The sequence below is a fragment of the Echinops telfairi genome, unplaced genomic scaffold (genome assembly GCF_000313985.2).
Source record: "Echinops telfairi isolate 266 unplaced genomic scaffold, ASM31398v2 ScPeMD7_15;HRSCAF=58, whole genome shotgun sequence".
Lineage (NCBI taxonomy): Eukaryota > Metazoa > Chordata > Mammalia > Afrosoricida > Tenrecidae > Echinops > Echinops telfairi.
In genome coordinates, this window is record NW_022103912.1 from 389,107 (window position 1) to 401,297 (window position 12,191).

Below are 12,191 nucleotides of genomic sequence, written 5' to 3' on the forward strand. Positions count from 1 at the left end.
TGTTTTCTCCTCCAGATTGTTCATCCAGCCTGTCCTATCCAGACAGGCCTGCGGAGACAACAACATGCACACAAAAAAGACAGCGCAAAACTCAGCAACAATGTACAACAAAGCAGCAACAACATCAAGCCACTGACAAAGAAAAAATTAAAATATACCAAGAAAGAAAAGCTTGTAGTTAGTTCAAGGATCGCTGGCGTTTAAGAGTGTTTTCCAGTCCAGCCTGTTGGGGCACCACGCCCTGTCCCCAATGTCCACCCTTATCATTCCCTGGGGATCTTGTTGCTCCCCTCCCCTGTATGGGAAGCATATAATCATCCAGGAACTCTGAATTTGAAGTAATTGGCCTTTATAAAAAATGAAAACGTAAATAATATATTTATAAATAGAACATTAAAAGTACATTAAACTTCTTATTCTTTAACTTTTAAAATGTGGATATTATTGTTTTTATAGTAGTTGTTATTGGTAGAAACGTAACAAGTAATTAATCGCACCCATTTTGATTCTGTTGAAAATACTTGGGCTGAGGTTGGTGCAATAGTATCCCAAGCAATTAAACATAAAGTAGGCATATGTGCGATTCCTTCAAAAAGTTTGTAGAAATGGAATGAAAAGATATTGGAATTTTTCCATGAACTTTTTGAAGCCCCTTCATATGTCAAAATATCCCAGGAGACTTATAAACATTTTTATTTTTTCCATTTAAAAAATATTTTATTATGTTTTCAGTGAAAGTTTTTGGTTTTTTTCTTTTTTTAAGTTTACGGACAAATTGCTTTTGTACTCAACAATTCAAGCACGGTTTGTTTGTTAAGTTTATTGCATTTCTCACAATGGGACACCTTAGATGGATGCTCAGAAACGGTTAGCTGTTTACCAAAGTGAGATAAGGGAGCATTGCTGTTGTGGACAATATGCCAGTTGATGGTAATGCCTTGTTCCCCAAAAAAACTATGACTCTGAGCCTCCAAGCCCAGTAACTCATTCTTTAAAGGTGTTCTTGGTTATGGCTGTTAGGTGAACGTTTACACAGAAAACTAGTGTTCCATTTAATACCGATTTGGGTCCAATCGGATACATTTGTTTGCTGTTTCCGTATTATTTGGGTTCTCTTTGTGTTGTTTCCATTGATTTAGCTTCTCTTCCCCTCTTGCCTTTCAATTTTTGCTTTTGGTAAATGTTGACTCTTTGGTCTCATGAGGGATATTTTATTGTATTTGGGGTATGTGTTTGTTTTCCTTATGTATTTTAACTTTTTGTGATTTGGGTAAAAGTTTACAGAGAAAATTGCTTTTACAATCAATTATATGATTCAATAATTCTGTAATTATAACTTACTGTAAAAGCCAATCTGTTATTTGGCTGAAAGACAATCCAATATTTAGGAGATCTTTTCATTTTTATCATCTATACATACATTGGGAATTTGCTGACCAAACTTTTGAAACCTCCAGAGGCAAAAGAAAATTTTGGTGCGAGGAGGATATCTACTGGTCCCTAGGTGTTTCTCTTTAAAGGGGCCCAAGAAACTTCAAAAGGCTGATTTGAAGCTTATTTCCGTACCAAAATACTCACTACAGTGAACTAGAATCCAACTCATCATAACACAATAGACTAGGGTAGACCCGCCCGTGTGGGTTTCCAAAGCTCTGAATCTTTCCAGGAAGGGTGATCCTTAGCTTTCTCGGTTGTTTTAAACTGTTGACTTTGCCTTGGGCAGCCCCCGTGGAACCCACTATCCCGCCCTGGGGTCCTTTTGTACTTGACATAGGTTGAACTGACGGTAGGGACACTATGCTTGCAAATTAAACCTCTCCCAAATCAAACCAAACTCATGGACTCATAGTGACCCTATACTGCAGGGTACAACTGCCCCGAGTATCCAAGACTGGAACTCTTTACAGGAGTAGAAAGCAGTGTCTTTCTCCCGCTGAGCTGGCCGGTGGTTCCACACTGCTGACCTTGCAGTTAGCAGCCCAACTCATAACCACTACTCCACCAGACAGCCTAAATTAAACCTTGCGCAAGTTTAACATACATGCTCTAGGGGCTGTTCTATAACAATGGCAGTGTGGTTAGGAGACATCTCAGCAGCACGACTATAAATATCAAACTCTTTCTTATTCCATGATGATTTTACATCCTCACAACTTTTTGTTTCCCTCTGATTCTGCTGCTCTCTACGTTGGTTGGTGGCTTGTGGGCTGATACATTTCTTGTCTTTTCCTATGATTTTCTTTTTCAGTTGTATATATATTTTTTAATCTCTTATTTCAATACATGGTTTTTGGAACTCAGTTGTCAAGCCATCAGAACACCTCAGTGTGCATCTGACCTTTCAGTCTGAAGTTTAGCTGGTTTGTTAAATATTTGCACTGCCCAGGGACTAATACATATGGAGCTTTTCGTATAATGTATGCTATAGTTCTTACTATTAACATACACCAAACCAAACTCACTGCCAGTCAGTTGATTCTGACTCGTAGTGGCCTGTCGGACAGAGTAGACTGCTCCTGTGGTTCCAGAGACTGTAGATCTTTGCAGGAGCAGAGAGCCTTAGGCTTCTCTTTCAGGACAGCTGGTGACTGTGAGCGATTGACCTTGCTGTTAGCTCAATGCACAAATCACTTCATCACCCCTTCTTTCAGAATTCACGTATGATTTTTTCTTTAAACTGCTATAAAAATCAATGGTGCTTTCAGATTTACTTTTTAAAAGCATCTTTGCTGTTGCAAATGTGGACATTAGAATTTAACACTTATTTAGCGTTTGTTCCACGTGGAATCATTGACGTTGGTTCCGTTCTTCACGTTGCACAACCGTGCTCACCCTTCCTTTCAGAATTGTTCTTCCTACATTGTAGATTTCATTTTAGTTTTGTTTCTAATGTTGTGCTTGCTTTTAATGGTCCTTACTCTTTTCTTTTATGCCTTAGAACATTTTTTTCTCTTGCATTACTTTTTTCCATATTTTGGTAGATTTTGGGGTAGCAGTGATTTTGAGCAATATAAAACGCTAGCAAGAATTCACATGGATTGATGTTGCTCTATCAGATTGCTATTTTGGTTGAATTTATGGAAGAAGAGTTATTTTATACACTCTTAAAACCAAAATAGCCTGTATTTATAAACAAACAAAACAAACCCAAAAAGTCTGATACCTAATCAAACTACTCTTATAACCAATAATTTTGCATTCCTGAACTTATTTTCATTTTAATAGTTGTACAGTTTAATAATTAGGGATTATGATTGCTTTATTCTTAATGACATTTTAAAAATATAAATCCCTATAACATTGAATTCATTTTAGGTCAACAGTTCTCAGGACGCATAATATCAATTCTTTTAATTTTCATCTTAGTAGTCTAGGAAATAGTTGATATACATTCTTTAAAATGAGATCCTACTCGGTATGTGTGTACAATAAAAAGGAAGGTAATTTTTCCATGAACACTTTGTAGCCCGGGGCTGGGGCTGGGGTGGGGTGGCAGATGTGGCACAGCCAACACGACTGATGTTCACACAGAAGCATCTGCCCTCCCATGTGGTTGGCCCGGTTACAGTTCTCGGTGTGCACTGTGTATGAGGTCATGCTTCGTTTGAAGACGTCATGGAAACACTGTTTTGTATCCTCCAGGTCGGATCCGCACGAGACGGCAAAGCTCTGGGAGCACCACCAGTGCTGCCTCTACGCCTTCTGATAATCGAGGCCGAAGTCGAGCTAAAGTCGTTTCTCAGTCCCAGCGTAAGAAGTCTATCTTATTCAACACCACTCTACAGTTGAAAAGTTTACGATACCCTGCTTAGTCGTTGCTCTTTGAAGCATGTGTGTGCATGTTATACATTGAGCTGAGGGGGAAACACGTTTTTATGACCCTGAGATAACAGGAGTCATCCTGATGTTTGCTGGGGGAGCTGTCTTTAAAGGAATGTGTTTGCTCTGGGTTGGGAGGCTGAATTCAGGGAGCCGCGCCAGGGGAAGGGCTTTCTCTCTGAGCAAAGTCGCTTTCCCTTCGACTTGTTTCCGGTTCCTTGAAGGTCTCCGTGTGGCTTGGCCCTGTTCTTTCACTTGCTTGTTTGGTCTCTTGAGTTGTAAAGAGATGTTTTTATAGCTCAAAAGAGACCCACTGAAGATACCTTCTACACGAGTGTTCCCGAAGTAGACAACCCCGCCTCGGGGTGGCACGCGGAGTACCACGGAGACTGCAAAGCAGACACCTATGTTTTACCTTGAATTATGGACCACAGGACAAAAGGCTTTAATTGCTAGGGGCCAAGCATATATTTTTTTTTTTTTTAAGTGGGCAGCAGGCCAAGTAAGTTTGAGAACCTATGCCCTCCATCAGTCCTATCTCATTACCATAGCAACAAATCCCACTTGTTCCCAAATGGGATTGTAACCACAAGTATAGACGTTAGGTTTTCAACACACATTTTGGTGGGACACAACTCAATCCATAACATGTTTCTATATGTCATCTCTCCGTGTGATTTTAATTGTGTACCATTACTTACATAAAAGTGGACTTTTTCCACTGCTTCTCAAGCCTGAAATGAAAACGTCTGAAATATGGCACATTTTTCTGTTGTCAGGAATCTTTCTGGCATTTTTTGCTGCCTGCTCCTCTTTTCTTGCCAGTGTGGACTTCTGCTTTTCTCAGCTGCCTTTGCTCCCAACATTGCTTCTCTGTATATGTTCAGTCATTTGAATGGTGAATAGCATCAGCCCTGAAAGCAGTCAAAGTTGGAATGAATATATTTTAAGCACCAGTTACATGAAAGTTTGAGAGTCTTGTTCCCTTTCCATGTAGAATGGAGCTGGCTCCCCAAGCTCTCAAAGGCAGTGGTAGTACTGTGGAGGGAGAGTCTCCCCTTTCCCAGGAGTTCCTTGGTCTCCTGAGTCTCTTCCTCAAAGCACTGCCGAGCCGATGAGTGCTTGCACCCACACCTTAGATTTTCTCATAGGACCTGGGCCTTCGCACTTCTTTCTGAAGTGTGGAGCTTTTCATGTTCCTTTGATAACTGTCGTGCTTATCTTTAAAAACCTAAGGGCCATCAGATTGCTGCCTTGCATGGAGCTGCAGGATGCTTTTTGGGGACAAGTTACCTTATATAGTGTAATGTACAGGAAACATGGGCTTGAGGTCCAGATAAGTCTGAACCTTCATCCTGGTCCTGCTGTGCTAGTGGGCAAATCTTTCAGCCTTTCTGAGCTTTCACATCATCGTCTGTAAAATGAGTAATAATAAAATTCACCTCATAGAACTATCATGAGAGTTTAATAAAAATTACAAACCTAGCAGGTTTTATCGCCATAATTGCTTCAGACCCACAGGTTCCTAGTCCAGGTGAGATTGGGCGCCTTGTTATTTCCCTCTTTATCACTCTCCACTTCAATAAGTTCAGAAGAGAAGGTGAGGAATGAGCTTACAGGATGAGAGATATAAATCAATATAGATTACGTTTATTAAGTCCAAGGATTCTCCATTTCTTATAATACTCACTTGCATTTTCCCTCGGATTCAGTGAGCAGGTGCACCTCAAAATTTACCTTGGAAATAGCACCCCAATTCTGAGTCTGTAAAATCCTAGTGCTTCCATGAGACGTAGACCAGTTTAATACAGGCCTATCTTGGAGATGCTGTGGGCTCTATTCCAGACCCTGCAGTAACGCAAATAACACAGGTGAATGACATGGGTTTTTTTTCGTTTCCCAGTGTATAGAAAAGAGACTTATACTGTCATCTTAGTGTACAATGGTATTATGAAAATTTGAAATATGTAAGAAGAGCCAAAATGTGACACAGATGTGAAATGAGCAAATGCTGTTGGGAAAAAAGAAAAAAGTCCCAATAGGGTTACGAGGTCACCTCAAAAAGCAAGGTATTCTGGTCATAGGGCTCAGGTTTTATTTCAAACAAAAATGTTAAGTACTCAGCATATGGGTCAATATAATCCGATGGAGTGGAATTTAGAGCAAAACAAAAATAAGAAACTAACCCTTTCTCTTCAGTGTCCATTCCTCCTTTGAAGTACGAAGGTCAAACAGTAGTCCACATTTCTGCAGGTCTCCTGTGTGTTGGCTTGTCTTCACCAGAGTCCTGTCACTAGCTGGGTCAGTACTGTATATTGTAGCTTTACAGATGTTACCTCTGCTTAGGATGTGGCAAAGTTAAGTGTTTTTTCTAGTAGGGACTGAATATAGTGGTAGAACTTTGAACTCTTTGAGAAATAATGCACCCGACTTGGGGGCTTCACTTTAAACCCTTTGCAGTCTTTTCTACGTACTAAGTTACACCTAAAGAAAGGAGATCGCCCAAGAGACTGGCCCATAAGCTTAGGCATTTCAATGAAATATTTGTAGAAATGATTTTAATAGGTAAATAGCCTACTTATATAGGTTACAAATGAAACTGATAGTTCTGTCTTTTAATAGTAAGTAAAATCGTTAGTATTCATTTTAGAACCCTTAATAATGTACATGCAAGGGGCAGCAAGTTTGTGGAAAACTCCATTATCTTTTAATCCCATTTTTCCATGAATCTTTTGAAAAACCCCTCTGATTTCAAACATTTGCTAATGGAGGCCAGAGTACTCTATAATTGTTTTTCAGTTTATAAATGTTTATTGAAAAACAATTGTTCATTGAACCCTTACCTCTGTGGCAGGTTCTGTCTTGGGGACCGTGGCACACGGATGAGTAAGATGCAGTCACGTCTGTGATTGCTCCAGGAGAACACTGGCCTTACTTTCCTCCACATCTCCAGGCTGTCCCTGACACATGGCAGCTTCTTAGAAAGTGTTTCCTAAGCAGATAGGAAATAGCAGAGGCTTCAAAAAGTGTGTGAAAAAATACTATTATTTCTAAATTCTATTTCTCTATGAACTTTTGAACACCCCCCCTTATAAAACCAATCTAGTATGATAAGTTTAAATAAGCAAAAATACAAGAGCAGAGCAAGAAGAAGCAGATAAAAACTGTGTGTTTGTGAACACAGGCACTCGTGTTGTGTTGCATGCTGACCTGCATTGTCTTATTGTTTTTAATCCACGTTTGCCTGTCCTTTGGTCTGCTACCATAATCAAGGATCCAGATCTGCCAATCCTGCTGGTGGTAAGACACCCTCTTCTTGCTCCCACCCCCTTTTTTTTGGCGGGGGGGTGTTACAGATTATACTTCCATGTCCCAAGTTTCTGCATAATAATCATTTCTCTCTTTACCACGAGCTTAGTTGATCCTTTTGCATTTTTCTGTTTGTTCAAATTATTGTTTGAAATTTTTTCCCCTCCTTTTTGTTATTATATGGCAAAATTAAGAGGTCCCGAGACACATTCTTCATGGTTGTATACATTGGAGAATTTTCACTGAGTCTTACTTTAAATTATAAATCATTGTAAAGCATTAATGTTTGTGAATAGTGACCTAAGTTTGTGATCTGAATGATAGTACTTTTCTTATCTCTATCTATTAATTATTGTATTATTTCCAGGTAAGTGCTCTCTTAAAGTTTCTTTACTACTGCTAAGTCGTTCTATTCTAGCATAGAAAAATATACTTTACATTGTATGATATTGCCTGTGTTTAGGGAGATCTGATATATAAGTACATGAGTGCATTCTGGTTTTTGCTATCATGATTTTCAAAATAAGGTTTTCTCTGAGAGAAAGTTTTGTCCCACCACTAAATTTTCAAAATAAATTTTGAATATTTATTATATAAGTATGTAGTATATCAGCTGGCTATTAATAAAATTACCAGCTGTTTTCAGGGAATGTGCTTTGTGATTCCTGCTTTTGTAGGGTTTTGTTTTTTTCTTCAATTTGAGGCTTAGTGTAGAATCAGTTTTTGTAATATTCATGTGAGAAATGAGAATATTATTTGTAGGCTATAAAAAACGTGTGTTTATTATATATGTACATGTATGCCACTTTGAATTCTCACTGCTTTATCAGTCTCTTCTATTTCTATCATTCATGCATATATATTTTAAAGTAACATTACTAGAGCGTAAAGATTTGTGACTATATGTTCACGGAGAATTAGTTTCTTAATGTGAAATATATTTTGTCCTTTTCAAATGCTTTTACTTTTTATTTCATTTTGTTTTAAGTGTGTTGTTTACCTCTTTTGATAACATTTGATGGAATTTGATTTCATAATTTTAAACAAATCATAAATCTCTGTTTTTTGGCAAATACATTTAATGTAGACATTTTTTATGATTACTGTTATGTTTGAGCTTGTTTACTACTATCTTATTTTGTGTTTTTTGTTTGCCATATTTCTGAGTACTGTATCCCTCCTACCCTTGTTCTTTCATTTGTGAGATTAATGTGGCTTTGGGGGCCCATTGTCCCCATCGAATGATGATATTTTTCCAGCAGTTATATTTATTTGTAGAGATTAACTGTAGAACAAGTGCGCTTGCTACTCAATCTGTCCTTTTTGTTCAATACTATTCATTTTTAGAACTCCAGTAATTTGTCTTTGTGCCAGGGACACTCTTTTATGTTTCCATGTATTTAAAAGAATAGTATCAAATTCTTAATGGCTGATCTAAATTAATGTGTAAACTAGCTTCTGGAATCGGTATAATTTTTGAGGGGCCTTTAAAAGTTTGTGGGAAATCCCAGAAAATTGGGTTTTAATTATATTTTTTCATGGAAATTTTGATGCCTCTAATATTCCATAATTTACATTTTTTACTCATTTTTTCCCCCCACTTGATTTGTAGCTGGTAGCCGGTCAAGCTCCCCAGGAAAACTGCTGGGCAGTGGTTACGGTGGACTTTCTGGAGGGTCCTCCAGAGGCCCACCTGTGACCCCCTCTTCAGAAAAACGAAGCAAGATTCCCAGGAGTCAGGGATGTAGCCGAGAAACAAGTCCAAGCCGAATGGGATTAGGTAAGGATCCTCAAACACTCTGTAGTACCGTGACCAACTTGGCTGCAGTGATTACCACATTTTCATGATGGTTTCTAATAGGAAAATAAAGGTCTGTTTTGAACTGAAATATCTTATTTGCCTGTGTTAAAAAGACATTTCCATTTTTACTTTACACATATTATAGGGAGAGGTTGCAATCAGAGCTGTTGGGTGAGTCCCTAGAAAGGAAGTAAAATCATTATAGGTTCTTGTGTTTTATAGTTAATTGCAAAATATAAGAATTGTATAAAAGGGCATGATTTTTTCTTCAACAATTAAAAGCAATCTTGCTTTGGATTTTCTATTAATTGATTGTTATGTAATAGCAGTAACCTGTGTAAATGTTCAGATGCGATTTTGTAGGACCTCATTTAGTGTTATTTTGATCTTCTTTAACGTAGAGAAAACTATAGTGAAATGTATATGGCCAAGTCTGTGTATGTATAGTTACTTAACTATATACATATGCTATTTACAAATATGTATATAGTTATTCTTTATAGAGTTTTGTTCAGACATAAAAACTAGAAATAGCTGAAAACTAAATGTGTTTCTTTTATGTGTTACAGAATTTATTTTCTTTGTATTGGTGTGTTGAGTTTATGTACTACTTTAAGCATTTTACTACTGTAAAGATAGTTTACTCTATTAAAATCTAATTCATATGCTCTTTTTTAAAAATTAAAAATGAGAAGTCTTTAATGATATATTGTGAAACTCTAAGTTTATACTCCTACATCTCTATTTCATTGTAGATAAAACTTTACTCATGGTACAAAATAAGAGTATTATACAATTCTTACATTCTATTGATCTGCCTTACTCAGCGTTTATCTCAACCCTTTTTCTATGAATGTTTACTTTGATATGCCAGATACTTAGTTGGTCTTAGAATTAGAAGATGGGTAAAAAGAAGTGTGGCTTTTTACTTCAAAGAGCTGTAGTTCACTGGGGAGAGAAGAAAATATGACAAATACTGTATTGGGGGCACTGGAACTACAGAAAGGAGTGTCTTTTGGCCCCTGCCATGGGAGACAGATGTGGCATTCTGCTACCATTATGATGGAGACCCTAGGGGACAGTTTTACTCTGAGCGGTCCTGGATGGCTGAGTTGGAATCCACTTGAGGACAGTTGGCTTGTGTTTGCTTTTCTTTAGTCCACTTGGCACACAACCATCCTCTCGACTGTCTGATAGGGGAGCCTTCTCAGAACAGGCTCTGTTTTAATAAAATGCAGGCAGAGATGAGAAGAAAGGTTTTCCAGTGAGAACACTGGAGTGTGCAGAAGCACCCAGTTGAGAGGGCTATAATGCATCTGAGGCTACCGTGGTTCGTTTGGAGACCGCACAGATAAAAGAGTGAAAGACCCGAGAGCAGAGGACTGGTAGAATCTACCCAAGAAAGACTCACGTTCAGAGGCAGACTGCCGCAGTGAGATGGCAATTGGAGAAGTGTTAAGAGGAGATAGGTACAAATGTTTAGGAAGTAGAGTGGAAATAATTTGGTTTGAAGGAACGTTTCCAAAGTAAGTAAAAAGTATAACAAACAGTGGTTTTGTTAATTCTTCACAAGGCTTTCCTTCTATTGGCATTTTGTACTATAGTCCCTGAGCTGGATGTCAATGAGAATATGATGGCTGGAATATCTAAATTTCACATATAGATTTGATGGTATAACAGATCTGTGATTAGAACTGGGTTTGCTTGAAAAATGCATTTGATTTCAAGTCTTAGGTGTGGAGTTTCAGCTAATTATTGAAGTTTTCAGTCCACATGTCATACTCTAAAACTACTTTGCTTTTTAGATACTTTACTTTTTATTTATTTATTTTTGCTATTTACTTGAAGATGGAAAATAACCCAAGTTATCTACTTTACCTATAACACCTGGTATTCTGTGGTCTTAATGCAGCTTGTGTTTCATGTAGTTGAAAAACAGCATTTTCTAAATTTATGAAGAGGAGGTCCTGTGTAATCAGAATCATAAGAAAAATAGGAGCCCTTCTCTTCCAACGAGTTGCTAATTGAAATGTTATTTTGGAGAAAAAGTTATTCCTTGGTACTCATTAGAAGTATCAATTACCTGCACAGTTTTAAGGCTATGCATACAGTTCTGATTAAAGCAGATATTTTATTCAAGTGTCTGCATTTTATGTGCATACAGAGAGAAATATATCATTAAAATTTCTACTCATTTGTCTCCACGGCACTGCTTAGAGATTATTTTATTTATTGGGGTGGGGGGAGCGGCGGCATATATATTGGTGCTTTTTTAAAATAATAGATGTATGCTAATAGAAACAACTAGTACATATCAGAAATATGACTATATCGCCAAGGATTTAACTCATTGAGTAGCAAAGTTAGATAATTATTTAAGACAAGGGGTAGTATTTTTAAAGAATATTTCTATACTCTCTAGCACAACAGTTTCATTAATAATTCAGCTAAGTTTAGGATTTGCACTGAAGTTGGGGGGAATCTAGTTATCTACATTTCACATTTTATTCAAATCATGCTTTTCTGTTTGTTTGAAATTATTTTTCTTTTTTAAATTTTCTTGAAATTATTTTTCTTTATCAAATTTGTTTTTACTTTGTGATTAGAAAACAATGCCCCAACTTTTCTTACTTAACATTTAAACTTTCTTAAGCAAGATAGGCTGTAATTCCTGTTGATGATAAGAAACAAAATAACACCAGATGGTACCCTTTCCTGGTACTTTATTCCCACGTATGCTTCCCGGTCACGTGTACAAAATATACCAGTGATTTGTGTCATTGTGTCCATGCGTCTGTGCGTCATTGTCTGTGTGTCTGCATCTGTGTGTCATTGTGTCTGTGTGTCGTGACTGCGTGTCTGCGTGTGTTGGGGTGTTCCTTTGAGGACACATGAGTAAAAACACTTAAGTGTCAATATTTATAGAAATTGTATTTAGAAAGTGCTGTCATCTTTGCCTTTTGTTCTTTGGTTTTCAAGTTTTTTGGCTAAAAAGACTTTGAAAAAGTTAAGAATTAATAACATTGTGTTTCAGCTGTGAAATTAGGCTGCCCTATGTAAGACCAAGATGCACAGTTTCCAGAGAAACGTTTTAGTGTATATACTCGTATAGAAGTCAATTTTTTTTAGCACATTTGTAATGCAGTTTTTGTGGTAAAATAGGTGCCTTGGCTGATATTCAGGATGGCTTATATGCGAGTATATGCGGTATGTTTTAAATATGAGTTAGCTTTGTCAATTCTATTTATAACAACCCTGAGTA

At 37.4% G+C, this 12,191-nt stretch overlaps 1 protein-coding gene across 2 annotated transcripts in view; it reads left to right on the forward strand.

The window, feature by feature from the left end:
• Positions 1 to 12,191, forward strand: part of CLASP1 (cytoplasmic linker associated protein 1) — a 354,339-nt gene that overhangs the window by 230,648 nt on the left and 111,500 nt on the right. For both annotated transcript variants that reach the window (XM_045287431.1, XM_045287432.1), the window contains 3 exons: positions 3,643 to 3,750; positions 7,093 to 7,119; positions 8,741 to 8,908. In XM_045287431.1, the coding sequence (XP_045143366.1) occupies positions 3,643 to 3,750; positions 7,093 to 7,119; positions 8,741 to 8,908 (303 nt within the window). The remainder of the gene's footprint in view (positions 1 to 3,642; positions 3,751 to 7,092; positions 7,120 to 8,740; positions 8,909 to 12,191) is intronic.